Source organism: Cydia pomonella, chromosome 12 (assembly GCF_033807575.1).
Source record: "Cydia pomonella isolate Wapato2018A chromosome 12, ilCydPomo1, whole genome shotgun sequence".
NCBI classification, from domain to species: domain Eukaryota; kingdom Metazoa; phylum Arthropoda; class Insecta; order Lepidoptera; family Tortricidae; genus Cydia; species Cydia pomonella.
Window position 1 is genome coordinate 11,286,747 of NC_084714.1, and position 24,927 is coordinate 11,311,673.

Sequence of the window (24,927 nt, forward strand, 5' to 3'; positions counted from 1 at the left end):
AAATTAAAACACGACCGGAGGGAGTGTTTTAAATCGATACGAGTTGCGAATTACCTATTCGCACACGTATCGTACAACGGTTTAAAGTACCCCTTGTCCAGTGACCCTTTAAATTTTCGACATAGTTACATAATGTGCTAATTTACGCACTAGTGCGGAAAAGTAGCACCATATGTACATTACGATACAAGTGCGAAAAATAGGAAATCCGAAACGAGTGGCGATAAATTAAAACACGACCGAAGGGAGTGTTTTAAATCGACACGAATTGCGAATTACCTATTCGCACATGTATCGTACAACGTTTTACAGTACATATGGCCCTTTAAATGTTCGACACAGTAACGTAATATGCTAATTTTCACACTAGTGCGGTAAAGTAGCACCATATGTACTGTAAACATATTTTCAGTACATATGGTACTACTTTTCCGCACTAGTATCGTAAATAACTATTATTTGTTTATGCAGAATAATAACATCGAACATAAACTGCTGACGTCAAACATTAATAAATTCCATTAAAACTTATTCATTCAGAAACGATTTTCCTGTTTTAGATAAATCGGAAGTTGGGAGACTTTATAAATAAGTTGAAACACTCCTTTTGTTTTAGAATGTGGAGAGAACAAAATGAACGAACAATTTAATGAAATTACAATGGATATAATATTTGTGGTTTATGCAAGATGATTTAAGTAGGTACTAAACAGTTGACGACTTAAGTCACTCGAATTGACAAATTTGTAAATTTCATAAAGGCTTTTTCTTCTTTTTTTTATCTTTTTTTCTTGTTAGATATAATAATAACTAAATATGACGCATTTCATATTCACGAGAATATCTGCGTGACAGAGAAAGAAATTGGAGGTAGTTATCATAAGGAAATTGTCACAGCACAGTCACTTGATACACCTACATAATATGTAGGAAACTTAGGACTAGGATCGCTAATGGACGAGAGGGAATGGGTTAGGTACATTTGTCCGGTAATCGGAGATGTCGGTCCGAGTGTGCCTAAATGTAATCAACATTCTGCAACTAACTTTTACTTTACGTCTTCATCATTTTTATACAAGCTTTAGTATAGGCAGCAAGCAGCAGATGCAATATCATCATCATTTCTAGATGCATGTTGCGGCGCTTGTGGTTTATGGGGCTGGGCATCGCCGTTGGTGGCTATAAAGTCCTATAGCAGCGCGACATTTCTTTCCACATCGATCGCACACAAATCGTCCGAGTCCGCAGGAGGTGGTAGAGCACGACGAAGACTTTTCTGCTTAAGGTGCTCCAGACCAGTCATCGTCGTGCTTTGATATTCCGACTTTAATGTCGTGACTCCATTCCGGTTTCATTTCGGTGCGTTTCTCCCAAATGTAATATATAATTTGTATATTTATGTAAAGATTGGTTCCATAATGAATGACCACGGCGGCCCCGAATCCGCCTTTTTATACAGACGTAGTCCTCATTTTCCTCTTATTCAAATATTTTGACACAGTTTGCTGTATCTCAACCAAAGCTATGCCCCTGTTTTTTTTTTTTTTTCGAATCTTTAGTTATTATAATAGTTAGGAGCATTAAAAAAATATGAAGTCGCTCCTCGTTTTTATACATATAAAAAAAATGAAACAAGTCAAACATGAGGGAATAGCTATGGTTAATATACATCAAAATATGTAAAAATATTTTACTTAATGTCAGTACACAATATCCAGAGAGGAAAATGGGAACTACGTTTGTATGGAGAAGCGGCCGTGGCCTATCTTCTTAAGCAATAAGGTTATCTTAGGTTTGACGACCGGTTTGGCCTAGTGGGTAGTGACCCTGCCTACGAAGCTGATGGTCCCGGCTTCAAATCCTGGTAAGGGCATGTATTTATGTGATGAGCATGGATATTTGTTCCTGAGCCATGGGTGTTTTCTATGTATTTAAGTAGGTATTCATAAATATTTATATATTATATATATCGTTGTCTAAGTACCCTCAACTCAAGCCTTATTAAGCTTACTGTGGGACTTAGTCAATTTGTGTAATAATGTCCTATAATATTTATTTTTTTATTTGTTTTTATTTTTTATCTCAATTATCCATATAGTACTTATTTAAGCTATGTCTACAGGTCCAGAAGGTGAACATGGAAGGCAGCCCAGTGCAGATGAACCTGCCTTGGGGTCTGACGCCTGAAGACATCCACGTGATCCACCGCACCGCCGAGGACGCCGCGGCCAACCAGCGCCGCGAAAATCAGATGGACAATGACATGCAAGAGGTTTGTGAGCTAACACAATTCATTTATTCATCCGTGATAGTTGGCATTTGAGGACATACTGTTGACGTCATAAATATGATAATATGTTTTGCGTGTGTAATATGTTGTGTAAGGTGCGAAAGTGTAAAAATATCTTTGACGTCGACTACATGCTTGATCCACAGCATGATCACCGAGAACGCTGCCGATATCCAGCAAAGAGGTTTTCTGGGTCATTAAGTATGGTCTGTCAAATGTCGCAGTAGACAACACGTTGACAAAGTTGCAATGCGAGAATGAAATAGTATTAATGTTTGGATAGTGTGACACTGTTTTAGGGTTCCATATGAAAAAGGTACAAAAGAAACCCTTATAGTGCGACTCTATAGCTATACGTCCGTCCGTCCGTCTGTCTGTCACATTGCAGACTAATACTTAAGCTATCGATTTGAAATTTGGAATAGCTATGTAAAACCCAGACACATTGAAAGTGATTTTTTTTTACTAGTTACTAGGTCAAGTGGAGTATTATTTGAAAGAGCTCAAATTGAAGAATTGAAGAAACTATATTATTTTTGAAATAAAATGTGTAAAAATATACCATTTCTCCTCCCTTATCTCCGAAGTTTACCGACAAAAAAGGATCATGTTTTATATAACATTAACATTATCATAAATATTACCGGAAAATTAATCACACCTATATTTTCATAACTTTTTTATCATCAAAAAACATTCCTAATTTTAACTCCATCCCATAGAAACTTTTTGTATTGTTTGTCCGGCTATAGTACTCCGATTGTTTGGGAAAACTCCGTCGTAAAGTCCATGGCGTCATCTTTGCAATTCAAAGTGATTCAAGTAAGCATGAATATTTTACTCGCAGTTAGTAATGAAATAGCGCGTAAATAATATGAATTTGAGTCAGGGTTTTCATAAACACGAATGAACAATCATTTCTTGGGGAAAATAATTGCACTAAATAAGTTTTCAAAAATGGATTCAGCCATTTCCTTTTATCTTGCCACGTGACAGCAAAAATCGAGAGACTTCAAAGGAGGAAGTTATATCCTGCAGATTGGTATAATTTGTATATATGGAAGAATGAAAGGAGATAGGTACCGCCACGGTGGTCCCATAGCAATTTAGTTCTGATCTGATGTTAGGACCCACGAGGAATTAGGGGAACTCCTCAATTTGATAGGCACGTACAATTATGCACGTATTTACTTAGATATGCATGATTTATAATAGTAATAATATCTACATAGAACGTTTATGTTGAATAATCTGCCTTTTATACTATTACATCAAAGAATATAACTAGGAGTTAGGAAAACTACCTTAATCAAAGCTATCTCTTTTGCATGTCAAACGCTTGAAAGGTTAAAAAGGTATTTTAGATAGAAATAATGAAATTACTTTTCAGGCTCGCCTTTAAGTTAGCTAATTACGGTCGATGAAATCCCGGTCAGCGAAATAGTGGGATTTGTCCTGCAATTGTTTTATCAGTATTTATAATTGTCCTAGTTAATCAGTAATCAGTTCGTACGTTTATTGCTTTTATAGGTACATTTCATAAGATGCTACATTTTATTTGTTCAGCAGCGTATCTTCAAGTAGGTCAAACCAGCTGCGGTTAAATTGAATTGCAACTGCCTACATTGAATTCACAAATGCTCATATTTTCAGGTGAAAACGATCGTGAACACGCTGGCTGCGGCAGCGGAAGCTGAAGCTGAAGCAGAGGCGCAAGAGGAACAACGCCGACAGGCCGAGGCGCAAGCCGCCCCCGCACAGGACGCGCCCGCGCTTCCCCCTCGCGCGCCGCGCACTCTGATGCTGCCACAAGAAATGCCAATGGAGGAGAGACCGCATTGTAAGTAACATATGTAAATAAGGTCGCTTCTTTTATACTAGCGTCTCTTATACAATAATTGTTTAATGGCTTTAATTCAATTTGTTATAAAGTGCTTTATAATTTTATTATAGTTTGCGATAAATTAAATACCATTATGACGTTATACTGCTCAGCATTATTGCATTCTGATTTATTGCTAATAATTTGTTTTGCCTAACTAATACGATTTATATTTCCTTGTTTGTATTTCAGACATGCAGCCTCGCTCAGTGCGCAGTGTGGACGCGCTTTTGCAGCCTGAGAAGCGCGTGAAGCGTTGCGCTTGTAGCTGCGCTTAAGCGTTCGCGCTCGCGTCCGCGTCCGCGTCTGCGTCGCGCTTACTCGTACTGTGTGCGTAGCTCAGCGCGCCCCATCCGTCCATCCCATCACCGTGACATTAACCCATTCGCGGCTATTCGTACAGATGTAAATAGAATGTCTCAGTTCTGAAAAGTCGTTATCAATTACAAAGGTGGTTGGTTGTATAAATACGAATTTTAATTATTGTTAAATAATTCATATATTTAAGATTCGTTTTCTTAATAAATATCGTTCTGTACAGTTTTATGATGAGACAGCAATTTGGCATTGACGTGAATCTATGCACCTATCGTGTATCTAACTAATGCTGGCATTCTAAGATAGTGAAATATCATATTAAGTAGGGTTGACGTGCATTTCTCGATGATAAATAGTATTAAAACGTATGTCCGCGCGAAACCACAAACGGCTTTTAAATTATGATAGTTTTAATCTAAAAAAACATATGTTCCATTGTGATCCTACATTAAATTTTTATTTTATTCCCACAGTTGTTTATTTTGTCTATAATCAAATAAAGTTCAACCTTAACTATTTCTACCCCTTATTTGAACTAAACTCCATACACACGGACTACAATTGATAAGGAGCGAATCATGGGAAGGGAGCCGACATTACGCTATTCAAATTCTATAATGACCTGAAATCCAATAAATAATTGTGTACCTGCTTATGTCGGAAGGCTGCGAGTTGTAATCGCAAGTTTGAAATTACCGCGGTACCGTACCGTATTGAGGTTACTTTGACTTTAACATTTATTAACACATTTATTATTGAAAGCGTGAATGTATTGATATAGGTAGCTACCAACCGTAACAGAATTTATAAACTTGGCCAAAAAAATCCTTGTAGTTTAAAATCGATAATCAATATGACATTACTAGTTAAAGTGACCCCAGTCTACGATAGTGGGCGCGAACTGGTAACTGCTATAAATGAAACAAGGCTTTCTGGTATTTCATTAATTAATTATATGAACTAGGAAAACAATACTCTAATCTGTACTTCAAGAGAATTACGTATAGCCAATAAATTCTTTGAAATATTTAATTAATGGTTAGGTATAATCATAACAAATACCTACTATAGCATTGACGCACGTAACTGCGGTTGGGGTTTTTGCCATAGTGGGATGGTTGGAAATATGACAGTAATGGGTTCTAGAAAAAATTGTTAATTGAAATTGATTTTTTGGATTCATAAGAGTACCTACAGGATGCCGATATTTAGAATGTCAAGCTTTTGAATCTCAAAAATTGGCCCTGTACCTATTATATGCCTATGAGATTGTTAAATTAAATAATTTCATTCTCATTGAGTATAAACAACATACTACTTAAGTGTACATAAATTGGAAACTTCAACAGTCTTCAGCAGTCAGCTAGTCAGCATTGCTACCAGATAGCTAATTTATCAATAATAATATACAGGTAACTGGCGGATGCTGCCTCTGCGTGCGTACCATGACATGAACAAGAACAGCATCCGCATGACGGTGTATTGTACACCCTTTACATTTCATTAAATTATCGAAAGGGTTGTGTGTACTCTACGTGTTGGCTTCTAATAAATATATGGCACATAATTATTCCGTGTACGGAAAATATATACAGGTATCAAGGTAAGATACGTTGGGGTAACTTGAAAATAGGCGTAAGACAAAAAATCCTCCGTAATTCCGAATCATGTGTAATAATTTTAGTGCCCCCTACATTTGTGCCCCGACGCTCAGTGGTCAAATGCCACTTGAAGTGCAAAGTCATGTGCTACGAGCAAATAAATATGTCAATGGGGGATATTATCGTCATCTACTCGATGATATTCAACTTATCCCATCTCCTGTGACTTAAATTAGGAAATAGATACAATTACATTACGATACAAGTGCAAAAATAGGAAATTCACGAGTGGCGATATATGAAAACACGACCGAAAAGAGAGTTTTAAATCGACCTTAGTTGCGGATCGTACAACGTTTGACAGTACATATGGCCCTCTAAATTTTCGATTTAGTTACGTAATGTGCTAATTATCGCAATAGTAAAGTAGCACCATATGTACTGTAAATACAATATTATAACCGAATACTAATGTTTAGAAATAACGGAAAAATCCTCTGTCTCGGACGAGGCTCGAACTCGCGACTCTGAGCTATAACCGCGAAAATCGAAGTTCGCAAATGGCGGGCATCTTTCTCTGTCACTCTAATTACGCCGTCCTTGGAGTAACAGAGAAAGATCCCCGCAATTTGCGAATTTCGGTTTTGCCGGTAGGCCCTCTGGACCACTAGCCAATCGCTTCACTGCCAACTGACAAACTGATCTTCCGAGACTTAACTCGAGGACAGCGAATATTTCCACCATATCGTATACAACTATACGATATATCGCTGGTGAAATTCCAAGAAGAATTATTTTCAGAAGGTTTTTTTACACATTGGCACCATATTACCGGAGTGTTATTGTATAAATAAGATTTTTTACTATTTGCTCTTATCTCTTAATGTAGGATTTTTTAACACAATTCTTTGTTTTGTTTTACAGTGGTCCCGATGCAGCACTGCTCATAATATTACCCCAAAGTACCTTACAGGAATCTTTAAATTAAATGCAACCAACCATAAAACAATACAAAAATGTACATTCAGTTATTTTTTATTGATGCACTTAAATACCTACACAATACTATTACATCTACAGATAACAATAAAATAAGTGACATTCAGTACCCCTAGTGTAAATAAATTCGATTTCGAAACGTGACGTACGCGTTTGCGTTTAGTCTCATTTTGTATTGGATTTAGAAAGAGCGCGCCAAGCGGGACGTTTTGGAAACTCAAAATCCTATACAAAATGAGACTTAACGCAAACGCGTTCGTCACGTTATGATGTCGATCAAATTTACACTAGGGGTACAGAATTCATACGTAGGTACAGCAAAATTACGTCTGGGTTGTGATTCAGGAATACGTATTTTTCTAAAAATAGGTATAAAGATACGGAATAAAACCCAGTATGAAAATAAATGTGATTTAATATTATATACAGTCAACTACATATATGTGTATATTTACAGATACGTATTAAATATGATAGGTTTAATAACAAAACTTATAACCTATTAGGTATTAAAATTAAGTATATATCAAACGAATAAAATAGATAAATAAAACCCATACCCTACATTAAGTTCCCTAGATCTGCCCCCTGCGGAAGGGTGCCAATTAGGCTGGCTACATTTCCACGCTGAATAGCTATCCATTCTTTGGCCAAGGATCATTCCTACCTACCTCTTCCACAATCAGTCTTTTTTATATGTATATTATATTCTATATGTCGTTTTATATCACAGTGCCACTACTGCCACTAAGTACTCTGTTACTCTATGCAATTGGAGTAGCAATATTAAAAAGGCTATCATTATTTTCACTTAAAATTAACATCGAGCATTATTTGTGACTCAATTTTAACAGAGTATCTCTCCACACCTGGTTGGACCTCTTTATTTATAACACCCACGCTGTAGTTCGAAATAGCGTCTGAATGTTTAATACGATGCTTAAAATTAGATGATATAAGTGCTATATACAAACATAAAACAAGACTATTTAAAATGAACCCCGTTATATACTTAATTACCAAAAGTAAATAACATCTAATTAATCTGGAGATATCTGTTGTTATAGCATACATATTGATTATTAAACATAACATAAATGTAATGATCGTCAAACTTCTTGCAAACTTTCTACATTTATCTTTCAAGATCTTGCGTAATATACAAATGTAGAGAATAGTCCCTATTACAGTGAAGGTCCATTTAAATAATGTACAAAATATTACGTCCACCAAAAACTTGTCGAAAACATCATAAACAACGAATGCGACCCAAGTGGTAGTAAGAGGAACAGGAAATAGCCATGCAAATATCGATACTTTATAGAAACGGTTTTTACTAATTTTCACAAATATAACTATTAAAGAATCATACATGTGTTTAATGAGAAAGAATACTAGAAATATTGTAACAAAATTGAAATAAGTAATCAAGGTAAGGTACGTTAGACAAGGTTGCTTACTGTTATCAAAAATATTAGGCTTCTTTTCTAAAAAAATAGCGTAGCTCAAGATGCGTTGTAAAAGCCGCGCCAAGCTAATTTGTGTCAACATCAGGTTCCTGTAATTTTTTCTCCATTGCTTTAGTTTTGCAATTGCTAGAAGAGTCAATAACAGTTCTGCAAACATCATAATTATTGCCACTATGTTTAGCATTTCAAATGTTAGTTGTAAGTCCGGTTCTTCAGTAGTAACAAATATGGTATCGTTATAACCGCTTTCTGGTAAAGTACCATTTTCTCCTGGGTCTAATCCTTCAAAAGGCGGAGTTGAAAGCGTTGTTATTGTGGCATCTTTTGGTAGGTTATCGGTTTCACTGTAGTTTTCAGTTGTAATATTCATTGTCGGTATAGTTACCCTTTATTGTCATCACCAATGTCTGTTTTCACTTAATAACTTATTAAAGTCAACACTGAACAAGTTTCAGAATTAGGTAAATATTTCATGAACACGTGTAAGGTCTCAAGCTTTCAACCTGCAACTGATGATTTTGCTCCAGACTGCTTGGCTTGACAGTGGATAACAGGAAATAAACAATGAATAATATATACATACTAACATTACTCATTTATTATGACTGTTCGTTGTTTATGTTATGTGAAATCTTGAAGTCGGTTATAAAGTAAGAATGGATGGAAAATTAAAGAAAGAACTAGCTAATGATTATTTCTCAAAAAAGTGTTAATTAGAGTAGCCAGCGTTAGTGAGAAATTAAGTTTTTTGAACTTGAAGAAGGTTTTCTTAAAGTTTATCAAAATATAAAAACCAACTTTGATCAAAATTGACGGTAGATAATTTTCCAATAGGTTCCTGTGAGGAACATATAGATTTGTGACGCTTTTTGGACTTTTAGTTTGGCGTTTGAGCGACCTCACAAGGTATAATACGAGAAGCGACGTCGGGAGCATAATAGTGTTATATTCTGATTGGAACGCAGCTGTGGGAATTGCGTGGCCCACATCCACGCAATTCCCACAGCTGCGTTCCAACATTCTACTAGCGGTTTTAGTATCGGTTTCCTAGAATTCATAACTCTTATGGCCATGGCGCAGTTGGTACTGTGTAATTATTTTCGGTCGATTGGTTAGGCTATAAAAGGTATACTATGGTATCCAGATACCATGCCGTAAGTCCCTGTTTCTGTATCTTATCTGTATTATCTAGAATATTGTAAAGCCTGAGTAAAAAAGGTAATAAAAAAGGGCGTCTCTGTTTAGGTTTCGTGCAGTAATGTATCCGTTATACCTATTGATAAATAAATAAAATTTCATTTACATGTACATATAGTTTGCAAATTAAATAAATCAGTCAGTCACTGGAATATTTACCAATGATGAGTTGTTGCATGGTTACAGTAATAAATATATACACTATACGCATATAAAATGATGTCACTCTCTTCAAAGAATTTGTAACTACGTCATAGGCATTTGAAACATGTACTTAAGTTTCTGATTGAGTCGTCATTGTTTCTAAAGCATTTTTACCTAAATACTTTGTTCATACACTGTAGGTACAATAAGTAACCGCTTTTCTCAATAAGAACAGAGAAAAATGAGGCCATAGTGAAATACTTAGGGCTCTAACTAAACCTTTCCCATGGGGGCGCTTGTCTTAAATTGTGTTATAAATGTATCTTTGTGGTAGGAAAACTATATCCAATTTGTTTTTGTTAATTAATAATCGTATTGTACACATTCGGCAAGCTGGTAGGCCAGACGGTGGGCATGCCCATTATGACGGAAGTGGACGACCGCTTTTCTTCTTTTTCTTCCCTGGATATAGTATTTTTTATTATTATTGTATCTCCTTGGATTTCACGGGCCTATAAATCCCGGTCTTTTGATAGGCTTGCGTGGGGATATAGATCCAACACGTAGAGGCCCCTTGGAGAGCTTTAATGTCATGTAGAACGCCTGCTGGAACCCGTTCACAGGCGCAACAATAGACACCCATGAACCGGTCGCAGCAGGCATTGGGACTATTGTAGTAGAAATGAACAGTATAACGGTCTATGGATTGAAGTTTGGGAGGACAATGAGACTGGGTTATTGCAAAGACGACCGGACACCTGCCATAACAATGTTTCCACTAGTTATCGAGGCAGGCGGTGACTCGCCGCCCACTAGATGGGCCCCTGAAAATGCCGTCGTGAAGACGACCAGGAGCAACACCGGTGTGAGCGGCTCAGGGGTGTCGAGAGGTGTACGCCGCTTTCTACCCAGTGGCTGATTACAGCCACTGTGCCAACTCGCGTCTTATGCAAGTTTTCACTTCCACCCCTGGAGCATTTAGATCTAACGACTCCTCTCTGGACGGCCAATGAAGGCAAGCCAGAGCTGAGAGTCCTGCGGGTCCCCTTGGGGTCCACTCCGACCGACGAAGACACGCCGGAGACGGAGACCCTGACCGACTCTCGGGAGTACTCGGGTCCGTTTATTATTATTATTATTGTAGTTAGAAACTCTTATAATAATAAAAAATATAAAAAATGACAAACGAGGTACTTAATATCCATCAAATTGTATAAGTAAACGTATTTTCTATTAACACTAGGTTTGTATGGCGAAGCGCTCGTCCCCTTTCCTCTTAATCGATATTAAGATGGACCCCAATGGACGCTAACATGGCATATTGATCACTATGTTTTGACTCTTTGATAAAGATGGATATTGAACCTCTAGTAGCCGAAACATTTATGTTTATACAGGATTGCTGAAGTAAAAAGTTTTTACGTACTAACTAAAATGAGAATCTGTACAAAACATAAATAAATCGTTCCGTTAAAACATAAATTTAGATAGGAATAATATTTAATAATTCTGTTCAGTTTGCTTCAGTTGTATCTAAACCGATAAGGGACGCTTATTTTGACATGAGCATCAAAACTAAATTATGGGGCGAGTAAACTTTATTCCAAATATCACAAACGTGTCATGGCTAAGTTCAATTTAAACGGCAACAACGGGTGCAGAGTAAGGGGCAGCAACGTACGGCGCAGCGACGTACGGAGCCGCGGCCGCCAAGTAGGGCGCGGAGGCGACGTATGCAGCTGGCGCGGCCACGTACGCGGCCAGCCCGTTGTTGAAGCGGTGGTAGTACTGAGAGCTGGAGGCCGTGACCACGGGGGCCGCCACCAGCGGCGCCGGAGCGGCTGCCACCACAGATGTTGCCAGCACGCCCGGCTTAGCCGCGGCGATGGCGACCAAGGCAGAGATGATTACGATCTGAAAGATGCCAAAAAATGGTACCATTTTTCGAAGAATGTCATCGGAAACTATTTTAATTATTTAAGTTATATGTTCGTTTTTAACAAAAAAAAGTTCCGTTGAGCTTATTTTTAGATAAACCATCGATGAGATAAACCTGTACTTACAATCTTCATCATTTTGTTGGTTTTGTTTTAGTGTTGCTTGCTCGTTGATAATGAACCAAAGGACTGATACTAAGTAAGATCGGCATCGGCGGTTATTTATACAAGTTGCGCTTCTCATGGCGCAACGCTGTGCCCGTCTGAGGCGACGTCTCTGGCATTGGCCGGGGCGTGATGAGAATCCTACAGAGTTTGAGGCTTTAGAAGACTAACGTCACATTTTCCACTATGTTTCTTAGCCCATGTGACATTTATACTGTTCTACCTGTGACACGAGATCTGGCTAGTAACTAAGGATAAATTACTATCGGTTATATTACAGAATACTGTTACAATTTAAGGATTACGATGTCCAATAATTTATGTTCCTGTCTAAAATATACTAAGAGTGAAGAAAATGTTTCGTTTTATTTGAATCATTCCATACGAAGTGGCCCATATTTTTTTGCTTTTAAATACCTCGCGTTTAAGTATCTATTTACTAAACACTCCTGTGCCGTACGTATATTCATACAATTCCTGTTGATTTCAGTTCTCAGTTGCAAGGAAATGTGCTTTGTTCGTTGTAAACAAAACCTAGGAAAACCCAGATACATTAATTGCTCGGAAAGCACAAGGATTACGTTCTCTCTTCGTTTCAATTCCAATTGAAAGGGGGAAAATGCTTGGATATTTTGTATAGTTTATCTTGAATCTTTTCAGATTTAATATCTGATTCTGTTTGTCCAAATATTCACTTAAAGCGAGTCTTTAAGCAGTCGCCAAAGATTGACTTAAGAAAGTTTTGAATAATGCCGTACCAAGAATAAAACTGTTGTAAGATTGATTTTATTGTACGTTTCAAGAAATAATATTTCTTTAGGAACAAGACATTATTGAACTAAGACTTTTTCCTCCTTAGATATTCATAAACTTTACAGGTCTCAATTAGTTAATTTATATTTTATCCCTTTTGTACAAATGACAGATAAAGTCAAACGATTAATAGCTAATTGTGGTTTGTAGCGCGTTTACGAATAACGTAATTAAAATGTCATTTTTTTTAAGTTTAATTGGATAGACACATATGTGTAATGATTTGTGTTCTTAAATTTCTGGGCCGCAGAATATCAACCGGAACCCTATTAATAAGTCCATACTGGTCCATGGTCCATATTGGTCCAACCGTCTGTATTTCTGGCAGTACGTGTTTCAAAAACGCTTTAAGAGAATACGTTTTCTGCCCGTCAACGGACTGTATCTATTAAACTTTAATAAGTAGACAGTAGAAGTTTTCAAAGAAAATGTATTTCTGTTGCCACTATAACAAAAAATAATAAAAATCAAAATAAATTATTAGACATTCATGGAAAAGTGTGGTTTTGTTTCACGTTAACAATTTAAGGACGCATTCAAGAAACGTGACTTTTACCCTTTAATGTTATTACATTATGAAACCTTCTATTTTGTGTAGTTCGACTCGCACATGGCCAGTTTTTTGTATTTATATTTTTCGAGGAATGGTTACGTTCACATACTTGTTCGTCACAAGACATCGTGACAAGAAATAATGAGGTTCGTGTCCCATTCTTGAACTGTGAAAAGTATTCAAACCCCAACAGGAAAATTTCATCATATAGAACACGATATGAATGATTCAGGTACTTGATCATAATGTGCCTACTTTGAAATTATTTCATTTAATTACAAGCTTCTGCTGGGTCTGGGTAAATTTAATGCCAATTTTTTTTTATTCTGGACAATTAGGCAAAGCTATTAGAAATTAAACAAATTAAATTCCTTCGTCTGCCTTCCTCGCGTTGTCCCGGCATTTTACCACGGCTCATGGGAGCCTGGGGTCCGCTTGACAACTAATCCCAAGATTTGGCTTAAGCACTAGTTTTTACTAAAGCGACTGCTATTTGACCTTCTAACCCAGAGGGTAAACTAGGCGTTATTGGGATTAGTCTGGTTTCCTCACGATGTTTTCCTTCACCGAAAAGCGACTGGCAAATATCAAATGATATTTCGTACTTAAGTTCCGAAAAACTCATTGGTACTAGCCGGGGTTTGAACCCGCGACCTCCGGATTGCAAGTCGCACGCTCTTACCGCTAGGCCACCATCGCTCTCCTAGGCCACCAGAACAAATTAAATTATTTTCAAAAAATATTTTTATTTGTTTTTATTTCAAGCCGAAATACTACGTTTACATTGATTTCAGTTTATAATTAGGCAAAGTATGTAATTATATCATATTTCAACATGAGCACGGTTTGCTAGCATTCTTACTTTTTTCCCGGACCTTAAAGTCGATCAATTAAACGTTTTAAGAAATAGCTAAATGCGCTGTTTGTATATGGCCTGCGTAGTTATACAAATACATCAACAACCGATTTTCCTTAAGAGGTAGAGGTAGGGTTAAGCTTAGCGGGCCAGTAATCGTTCAAAGGAATCGCCTTGTGTCAGCACCCAGAGGTTTTATTAACCTTCATTTTCGTAGCCGAGCACCCGCTTGCATACTAAGTTACACGGTGATTTTGAGTCTAAACTCAACCGGGCGGAGAAAAGAACAGCGGCAATATCGCGTATCATCATCATCACATAATGAATGTTTTTGGTATCGTGTTACATGCTTATTATTACAGATACGATTTGTACTTACAAAAATTTTTCGTACATAACTTTAGGTGTGTTTACTCTATTATTGTGAATTATTGAATTTTAGTAAGGAAAACGTATTTTTATTACAACATGACTTTTTTGACTGACGTTTTTATATTTCATCAAATAAACCAAAGAGTACATTTGACATATAACTTCAAAGAGGCTGAACATACCGCCCACCAAAATACTTATTTTATACTACCTATCTATGCTTGACTGTAACAAAAAATACATTAACATAAAAATGGCAACTGTTGTCACAAATCCTAATTTAATAAAATATTAAACGTAACACACATTACATGCACAATAACAGCATTTATAATATCATTATTTACTAATATCACTGTTCAATATTAGTCAGCAAACACAAATAAAGTACCTAACTTAAGTGAAATATAATTCAATCAGCCTGTCAAACGAAAACAATAAATACCTTCCTGTGACATTGCAAAGTTAACCGCCCACCATGAACCTATAGCGCTCTATGTCATTTTACTTGGCAATAAAATTAATTTGGATAATGGTCTTTTAATGACATTATCACCCTTACACTGAAGAGTAACAACTCGGACTAAATTGTCCGCCCCGGGATGTAGCTCCTTAATTTTACCCAATAGCCATTTGGTTGGAGGCATGTCATCTTCTTTGACAATAACAATATCTCCAATACAGGGAGACTTCACAGTGTCGTGCCACTTATATCGTTGTTGTAAAGTGTTAAGATACTCCACTTTCCACCTACGCCAGAAATCTTGCATTCTATTTTGTATGAACTGCCATCTAGTAAGCAAATTCACATTTCTTTCTTCATAGTTTATCTCAGGAACGTTGATTAAGGGTTCGCCAATTAGAAAATGACCAGGTGTTAATGGACTTAACGTTGCTAATGTTTCGTCCATTTTACACAAAGGTCGAGAATTTAAGCACGCTTCAATTTGAGCCAATAATGTCGATATTTCTTCATATGTCATTTTTGTATTACTACTTACTCTATTGAGGTGTTTTTTCATTGATCGCACACCAGCCTCCCACAAACCACCAAAATTTGGTGCTCTTGGTGGAATGAAGTGCCAGGTAGTTCCATCGTTAGCTAGTAGCTCTGCTATTTCACTCGCTATGTTTATTTTACCTTTGGAAAATATGTCCTTTAATTCTTTGGCCGCTCCTGTAAAATTTGTACCGTTATCGCTCCAAAGGTGAGCACAATGACCTCGCCTGGCAACAAACCTTCTAAATGCTGCAATAAATCCTTGTGCTGTAAGATCTGTAACCGCTTCTAAATGAATAGCTCTCGTGGACATACAAACGAATAGGCAGATGTATCCTTTCGTAGTCTTATAACCTCTCCCTTTGGAAGTCTTCAACTGTATAGGTCCAGCGTAGTCGACACCACTATTCAAGAAGGCGCGATGAGATGTAACCCTTGAAGCAGGAAGCTGGCCCATTAATTGTTGTTGTGTTCTTGCTTTGTCTATTATACAGATTTTGCAATTTCTTGTTACTTGTCTGACAGCTGATTTCAAACTTATTATCCAGTACTTGCTGCGAACGTATGTCATCATCTGTTGTATGTCACCATGTAATGTTTTTATGTGAGCTTCATTTACTAATAATCTTGTAATGTGTTGTTTGCAAGGAATAATGATAGGGTGCTTCTCATCTTCTGATATTTGTGCATTACTAAGCCGCCCTCCAACTCTTAATAAGTTATTTTCGTCTAAATAAGGTCCAAGACTAATCAAGGAGCTCTTGTTCTTTATTTTACCGTTTTCTTTCAGATCTTCTATTTCTTGGTCATAAACCAGGCATTGATAATATTGGATGCATCTGTTTTCGATGTTATTGAGTTCCGCTGCTGTTAAATACCTTTCTCTATTTGAGTTACCAGTATGATTTCGAAATCTAAAACACCATGCTAAGACTCTCTTCAATTTGGACATAGATGAGAATGTTTCCCAAACTGGATTATCATCTAATCTTACATGAAATATCTTCTTTATCTCGAGGTCAGTGTATGGTATTTTGGTTCTTTCAAAATCTATTTTTTCACATTTAAGCCATTTAGGTCCCGTCCACCATATATCACTGTCGGCCATGTCTCTTGAACTTACACCCCTTGAAGCGAGATCCGCTGGGTTGTCTGTTGACGGAACATGTCTCCATTTGTCGTGGTCGATGAGTTGGATGATGTCTGATACTCTATTACCGACAAACAACTGCCATCGACTTGGTTGAGACTGTAGCCAAGACAACACTACCATTGAATCCGTCCAAGCATATATATTGTCCATCGAAACCTGTAACAAATCTGACATTTCTCTTAGAAGTTTCGCTGTCAATACTGCAGCACATAACTCTAATCTCGGTATAGTCAATTGTTTCAAAGGTGCTACCTTTGTTTTTGCTGCAAGCATACTAATATGTACAGTATCATTTTCATCTATCACTCGAAGGTAGACTACACCTGCATATGCAACAGAAGATGCATCCGCAAAACCATGAAGTTGAATATTCTTGCTACGAGAAGTTATTTTGATCCAGCGTGGTATCTGTATTGATTGAAGTTCGTTTAACTTTTCACGGTAATTTCGCCACTCCTCGACAACTTCAGGTGGCAGTTCATCATCCCAGCTCAGATTATATAGCCATAGTCGTTGAATCATCACCTTAGCTGTTATTATTACAGGAGCTAACCATCCGAATGGGTCGAAGAGACTTGCGACTTCTGATATTATCTGTCTTTTCGTTGTCGGGATTCTAGATTGTGGTAAGTTTACTGTAATTTTGAAAACATCTTTCTTTCTGTCCCACGTAAGTCCCAATATCTTTATAACCCTGTCTAATTTAATTTCAATTTTGTTTTCAGGTTCTTCACATGTTCTCCCTTGTTGGAGAAACTCGAGGAGCTCTTCAGAGTTACTTGACCATTTCTGCATTTCAAACCCGCCTGCCTTTAACAGACAGTTAATCTCTTGGCAAAGTTTCTTAATTTCAAACTTATCCTCATGTCCGGTCATCAAATCGTCCATGTAGAAACTGTTTTTTACTACCGATGCCGCACTTGGGTAAGTGTGTGCTTCATCCTCGGCCAATTGATTGAGTGTCCGAACAGCGAGATAAGGTGCAGCAGCAGTTCCAAATGTAACAGTAAGTAATTTGTAGCTCTCCATTTTTTCGGAAGGTGTATCTCTCCAAACGATCCGCTGTAAGTCTGTGTGTTTGTCCGTCATCCACACCTGTCGATACATCTTAACAATGTCTCCAATTACACATATTCTATGAGCTCTCCAGCGAATTACTAGACTTCGTAAGCCCGGCTGCAGTGTGGGCCCTATCATCATAGCGTTGTTTAATGAGACGCCATGAGAACCTTTTGCTGAAGCGTCAAAAACAACACGAACCTTCGTAGTGTCTCTAGTCTCCTTGATAACAGCATGATGTGGAAGGTACACTGCTGCATCATCGTCTTCCACTTCAGTTCTCTTCATGTGACCTAATTCCAGGTACTCATGTATGACTTTTGCGTATTCCTTCTTCAAATGATCATTTTTCTCAAACTTCCTTTCCAGCTGTTTGAATCTCAAGGTTGCTTGCTGTTTGGTCTCTCCGCATGACTTCACAGTATCCTCCACGCTTTCTTTCAACGGTAGGTGTACTATATATCTTCCAGTGTCATCTCTTTTTGTAGTTGTTTTGTAAATATCTTCGCATAATTCTTCTTCCTTTGACCATCCCTTCATGTTTGTATAACCTTCTGTTTCAACCTCCCAAAATTTCTTCAAAAGATTGTTGTCTTCCTCTACTTGGCGGAGAACATGAAAGCTCGCGTGTTTGTTAGGTCTGGAAGAAGTTGTATTAGTGTCCCCTGTCACAATCCAACCTAAGCGTGTATATTGTGCTACTAAATAGCCCGGTCCCTTCATTAGCCCAGATTCAAGAATTTTGCCATAGACCTCTGCACCGAGAAGAATATCAACTCTACCCGGAATATTAAAGGTGGGGTCAGCTAACTTTAACTTTGCATCATCAAGTTGAGGCCACGGTTTACAATTTACTTCCCTAGCTGGTAAGCTACGAGTAATAGATTTTAGTACATATGCATTTACCTTGACGACGAAATCGGGCTCATACCTCGACGAGATTTGTAGTTCCACCTTATTTTTTATGCACACGTTACCTTCTTCAATTCCTGAGACTACTCCGCTAATTGTCGTTTTCTTCAAGTTTAACATCTCGACAACTCGAGCTGTGACGAAGGATATTTCAGATCCCGGGTCAATGAACGCTCGACACACTTGCGACGGTCCACACTTCGATGCTACATCTACTAACGCTGTAGCTAACATAATGTTTTTCTCAGTTGCTTCTTCATTTGGTCTAACGTGCGCAACTACCTTTGAGTCATCTAAGGTCATGTCAACTTTATTGTTTTCTTGCATTTCTTCAGCCGGTTTTGAATCTCGATGCAGTAATGAATGGTGACGTCTCTTGCACACTTGGCACGATGACTTCTGTCTACATCGCCACACTGCATGATTGGGTATGAGGCAGTTAAAGCAGAGATTGTTTTCTCGAACAAAGTTGTATCTGTCATCTAATGGTTGCTTCGCGAATTGTTTACAGTTGAAAATGTAGTGATCTTCTTTACAAAATGCACATTGTATCTCTAAACAAGCATCATTGGCTGTGACATGGAACGTCCTTGAGGCGGCTGGTTTCCAACTCTTATTATCTGGTTCTACCATTTCTAAAGTTCTGAACCGAGTTTCTAGGAAAGACTTCAATCTTTCGAAAGTTGGAAATACTGATGAATCTTCTCCATTTATTAACTCTTCCCAATATTTATGGCTATCAGTATCCAATTTTGAAACAATGATGTAAATTACAATGGCATCCCATTGAGATATGGGTAAACCGAGATTTTTGAGAGAGTTCAGACATTCGACAGACGTGTCGAGCAGTTGTTTCAAAGCGGTGGCTGATTCTTTGACAATTGTCTTCTGGCCAAAAAACCTTTTAAAATGGCAATTTGCGATGTACCTTTTATTATCGTACCTTTTCTTCAAAATAGTCCATGCTTGTTTGTAATTTTCGGCGGTAATTGAAAATTGTCTTAATAGGTATTCCGCGTCACCTTTCAGGTTAACTTTGAGGTAGTGCATGCGTTGCACATCATCTAGCGAGTTATTTTTATGAATTAAGGTGTTAAACAAATCGTGGAAGGATTGCCACTCCGTGTACTCACCGCTGAAAGTCGGAATAGTAATACGGGGTAATTTTATATCACTGCTTGACGCTTGATTGCCTGAACTATTTTCTGTAATTTGGCTGTCTCTTGTTTCGGCATTAAACTTCAGCAAAACTGTCTTTAATTCACCCTTATATATATAATAACGTTCTTCAAACGTGTCGTATAGATCTTCCGTAAAATAGGATAATTTGCATTTATCTTCCTTTGAAACGGCGGTTATCAACTTTTGATGGATGGATTTGAATTCCTTGTAGTTATTTTCCAATGTTTCTAGCCGCCCTTGTACGTATCCTACAGTAATTCTTTCCTTTGGCGACTTTTTGAAATTAACGTGGGCCTTTTCTGTTGTTTCTAAGCTGTCTTGTTGAAGTGTTATAAGACTTATAAGTTTCTCGGCTGTTGACATATTCAATATGAATTTCGAAAATTTTATCTAAAGTACGTAAATGTAACGTGCACTCTTTTTACACAACTTTACTATTCTGTTTATTTTAACTATCCGGTTCGGTTTTGGACCATGTTTACTCTATTATTGTGAATTATTGAATTTTAGTAAGGAAAACGTATTTTTATTACAACATGACTTTATTGACTGACGTTTTATATTTCATCAAATAAACCAAAGAGTACATTTGACATATAACTTCAAAGAGGCTGAACAAGGTGTACACATTGTTTTTTGAGAGATAGATAACAAAAACATCTAATAGTTCTCAGTATACTTTATCGAAGTCGTTGGAGCTGTTTTCAGATATTTAAAACTATACATGTAGTCGACTAACAATGAGTCGACTGAAAGTGCTGTTGACATGAGTCTTTTCCTTCAATTTTTCTTCCATTATGAGTTATGAGCGACAAAACTTATGTCTGTGGTTTACTTCTTACGGCCCGATTCGAACTTTAAAAATTGTCCTATCAACTCTTGCTGTGATACTATTGTGTAGAACATATAATATATGTAGGTACGCGATATTATTTAGACGCGTTCACAAAACTTACTTTAAGTCTCTGTGAACTCATAAAGACGCAATTAGATTTTTTTGATTTTGATGCATCTCACGAAAGGAACACACTGAGATTCATATCATATCAATCAATTTAAAACGAAATTTGAATACGCCTAGCACGGCATAGAAGGTGGGTAGTTAGTGGGAAGTGAGGCGGCAAAACGGCCGCGAGTTTCCAGTCTCCGCTCGCCACGCTCATTTCCGGCCGGCAATCGATAATACCCGTGATTTACATCGACGTGCACAGATTGACTTCGCACTCCACCGGGCCCATCGTGATCGTTGTAGACGTCGTGAAAAACAAAGGTCTCTTCACTTAGTCGGCAGGTAGGGGAGACCGAGGCGAATTAAAACAGGAATAAGTTGAAACATCGTTGCGGTATTTATAAACGTCTTGAGGCAGGGACGCATATTGAGGGATCAGCGGACGGTAGGACGCGGCTTTACTCTTTTCTTCCAGCTCTATAATATTTATAGATGTCTCAAAATCGACTTTATTTCATGCTACCTCGGTTTTGACTCACCTCGGTCTCCCCTACCCGGGAAGTTATTTTTATTATATTTATTTAAAATTGCACCGCCTCGACTATTCATCCGTTCGTCTGTTCGACATCATGAAGTAGCAGTGGTGGATCGTTCAAAGAACTCGATCCCCACCAGCTTGTCTAATTTCAGCCCGTTGAGTACTTGTACGATCGGTTCACGGAGAAAAGCAAAATTAGCTCCGGGTACCCTACGAAAATTTGTGACGCGCCGCCACTGTAAAGTAGGTAGATTATTGCATAATTATTGTGTGTTAACACATTGAGTGTCGGAGTCTGCTCTGTTCGTAGTCGCTTTTCTCGACAAATCGGAAAAATGCTGGGATCGGCTACGAGTGTAGCGCTACAAAAACGTCGGCAGTCCTCTTCCTCTTCCCCCAGAGGGTAAACTAGGCCTTATTGGGATTAATCCGGTATATATTTCGTACATAGGTTCCAAAAAACTGATTGTTACGAGCCGGGGTTTGAACCCGCGACCTCCGGATTGCAAGTGCAGTGCTTACGTATGAAAACGTTGGCAGTGAATGTAGTAAATACCCCCTATTCTTTTAGCAAAGCCGCGAATTCTTGGGTATGAAAATTGACCGTAGAATGAATATTGCTAAATAAGTATTTTCATTTTAAGACATTTTTTACTATAAGTAGAATATCAAGTTTAATGTCAACTTTTTGTAGTATTTGATTTACATAGGACTGAACTAGAATTCCCAAGCTTGTTAGTTGAATTCGATTTTTCTTTACGACACGAAAAATCTGTTGAAACCCTTGTCGCGTTACATTACCTACTTTATGCTTCACTGAGAACGGAAGAAAAAGGAGCTCTTGAAAATTTGAATCCCTTTTATGTCAAAGTTGCATTGTTCGGTAGATTCTAAGACCATTGTTACAAAACTATTGAGTAAATTGGGTTAATTTGGGAGTTTTGTAAACTTTTGGCCCTTGGGGGTTTACTGTGAGTTATAAGTTGCTTGGAGAAAATCCCTAAGGCCTATAAGTAACAAGTTATGAGTTACGCACGATAGTTTCACGTACGTTCGTCGACTTGATAGAAAATGAGCACATAAAGCTTTGGTGTAACTATAATTCGAACCTCTTAATACAAAATTAAAAAAAAAAAAAGTTTTTGTCTATTTTGGTGAAATTTACATACAGAGCGAAAGCAATGACGGGAACTTATCGATCGAGACGAGGGGTCACTCCTAGGAAAATTAGTTTAAAGTTTCTTGTAGCTCTCTTGAAATTTTAAGCGTCATTCAGTAATAAATTATCTTATTTTCGTTGGGATGGAATGAATTAACTTTTGAACTTCATTAATTAAGATCGCTGCTATTTTAGATTTGAAATATAATTGTTAATAGGCAGCTCAATATGTAAATGGACCAGTTTCAAACATCTATCTCCTGAAAGTATTAAGTTATTTAAATAAAAAAGCTTTGTTTACATAATATATATATATAAGAATACAGAGGTATTATTATTACTAACTAGCAAAAATCTTAAATAGGCCCTTGAGGCATTGTATCGCAATGCTGATATGTTGTGCGTGGAATCGGCAACGTATTTGGAGATTTTGGAGTGATAACTTGACAACCGTTGGAGGTAGGATGCCAGTGTGTCTACGCAGGTAGTATCCCACACTAATATCCGTCCCAAGCTCCAAGGAACCAAGGACATCCCATCAGTCCTCTTGCCAACATTCTGATAATGTCAGTCGGCTCAAGAAGAGCAGGGAGTTGATGGTGGCAAGAGACTGGTGAATTATGTTACTAAGCAACGCACGTCTTAAAAACGGCCTGCACTTTATAAATAAATAAATAAATATAAATAAATATTATAGGACATTATTACACAAATTGACTAAGTACTTAGACAACGATATATATATAATATATAAATATTTTTAAATACTTAAATACATAGAAAACACCCATGACTCAGGAACAAATATTCATGCTCATCACACGAATAAATGCCCTTACCGGGATTTGAACCCGGGACCATCAGCTTCGTAGGCACTTTATTGACAAGATAATCCATGGTGTCCCAGTCGATCAACGTCTGTGCTAAATTAAATTAAAAAAAAGCATACTTTAAGAGGTAATTTTACTTCGGTGCTATTACTTCCAAGTCACAATCTGCCAGCCTACTTAATTTCACTTGACTGATTTTGCTAGCCGTGGGCGTAGCAATCCTATGCCATTTTGTAAAATTCCCACGAGAGAAAGTATCTTTCAATAGCTACAAACTAAAAGTTTAGGGACTTTTGTAAATGTTGCAGACTTACTTATGAACTTAATACAAAAACGAATCCTCCGAGAATAGCTACCTAGAGTCGGACCAATCTAACTCTGCATGACATCTACAATGACAAAGTGTACATTGTCATCATTAACGTCAAACTTCTATAAAAATATGACACTTCCTCACTTTATTTTGTTAAAGTCAGTGGAAAGTTAGCTTAGACGCACTGTAATTATTCTTTTGCATCTTAATTTACTTTATTATTGTATTATTGTTATGATCTTAAATCTAATTAGTTTGCTATCAGGACTGAGATAAGTATAACATATATTAATCACTGATATACGTATAGTGTTATCACCCTATATTTATTCCGATAAAAGTAATAATCATGGCTGTCTCTGATACTGAACGTAAATCAATACCTACCCTGCTGTACCGTCAGAATACAGTCATGTTTATAGTACAACTTTAAACTAACTGAATAAATCAACATTTTATTTCGAGGAGATTAAATTCTAAATCGTAGAGACCCAGATTAGTTTACCTACAAAACTACCTATTCACGATTACGATATGAAGTTGAAGAAGGTTAATGGCATAATACTATCCTATCCTAGCTATCAGGCGTATTCTGATTTCTGATATCAATAATAAAAAAATAAAAAATATTTATTTCAGACTCATGAAATCCATATCTTGTTAGTCTCACTTAAACCCGGAGTCCTAAAAACTAAATGTTAGTAAAGTTAAAACAAAATTAAATTATAACAGTTATCCAACCTCACTTATGTATTTTGAACTCCCCGTTACAATGCTGACCCAATAATAATACACACAGTACGGACAGTCGAGGCGTCCGGCTAGGGTCTCTATTGTTTCCCATAAAGTTTTAAGTCATAATGTATTGTTTGTCCGCATTTTCGTTGCCATAATTTGGCTTTTCTCAGAAACGCGTAAGTTTTCAGGATTGCCATAAAACAAACTTAACCTATCTATATAGGATAACCTAAGGAAATTCCTGAAATTTAACGGTTTCAGAGTTATGACTAACGACTATCATTACATTATGACTTTCGATAATTATGCGAAAGAAAGGGATCCGGTCCGGCTACCATGCTCAGGATGCTGTTATTGCTGCCTCTCACTCGTCTCAGCAAAAAGGCTACCCTCTTGCGTCTGATGGCATGGAACTTTGAATCCATCCGTGTGCGCCTCAGCAAACATGCCTGACGCACTGCAATGACGAGGCAGCTTAAACGACATACTGAAGATACT

The 24,927-nt window shown here is 37.3% G+C and overlaps 5 protein-coding genes across 5 annotated transcripts in view; 1 reads left to right on the forward strand and 4 right to left on the reverse strand.

Moving 5' to 3' along the window:
* The window catches only part of LOC133523564 (uncharacterized), a 94,923-nt gene extending 89,965 nt beyond the window's left edge, over window positions 1–4,958 (forward strand). Inside the window, exons 9-11 of the mRNA XM_061859218.1 lie at window positions 2,123–2,272; window positions 3,944–4,130; window positions 4,365–4,958. Coding sequence (XP_061715202.1) covers window positions 2,123–2,272; window positions 3,944–4,130; window positions 4,365–4,450 — 423 coding nt within the window. The 3' untranslated portion in view covers window positions 4,451–4,958. The remainder of the gene's footprint in view (window positions 1–2,122; window positions 2,273–3,943; window positions 4,131–4,364) is intronic.
* The window catches only part of LOC133523573 (UBA-like domain-containing protein 1), a 136,791-nt gene extending 123,695 nt beyond the window's left edge, over window positions 1–13,096 (reverse strand). The window contains exon 1 of the mRNA XM_061859238.1: window positions 13,084–13,096. The gene's annotated coding sequence lies outside the window, so the exon portion shown is untranslated. The remainder of the gene's footprint in view (window positions 1–13,083) is intronic.
* On the reverse strand, window positions 7,488–9,235 carry LOC133523567 (uncharacterized). The gene has a single exon (XM_061859224.1). The coding sequence runs from the start codon at window positions 8,927–8,929 to the stop codon at window positions 7,898–7,900; it is 1,032 nt and encodes a 343-aa protein (XP_061715208.1). The 5' UTR covers window positions 8,930–9,235; the 3' UTR covers window positions 7,488–7,897.
* On the reverse strand, window positions 11,481–12,357 carry LOC133523577 (cuticle protein 16.5-like). The gene is made up of 2 exons (XM_061859242.1): window positions 11,964–12,357; window positions 11,481–11,814 (listed from the first exon to the last, which is right to left on the reverse strand). Exons 1-2 carry the CDS (start codon window positions 11,973–11,975, stop codon window positions 11,539–11,541), a joined length of 288 nt encoding a protein of 95 aa, XP_061715226.1. The 5' UTR covers window positions 11,976–12,357; the 3' UTR covers window positions 11,481–11,538.
* Window positions 13,097–15,090: 1,994 nt separating the features above from the next.
* LOC133523876 (uncharacterized) lies at window positions 15,091–20,265 on the reverse strand. The gene has a single exon (XM_061859630.1). It carries the CDS (start codon window positions 20,263–20,265, stop codon window positions 15,091–15,093), a length of 5,175 nt encoding a protein of 1,724 aa, XP_061715614.1.
* Window positions 20,266–24,927: the final 4,662 nt, after the last annotated feature.

Coding starts and splice junctions, on each gene's coding strand:
- LOC133523567 (XM_061859224.1), bottom strand. CDS start 8,929: ATGAATATTACAACTGAAAACTACAGTGAAACCGATAACCTACCAAAA.
- LOC133523876 (XM_061859630.1), bottom strand. CDS start 20,265: ATGTCAACAGCCGAGAAACTTATAAGTCTTATAACACTTCAACAAGAC.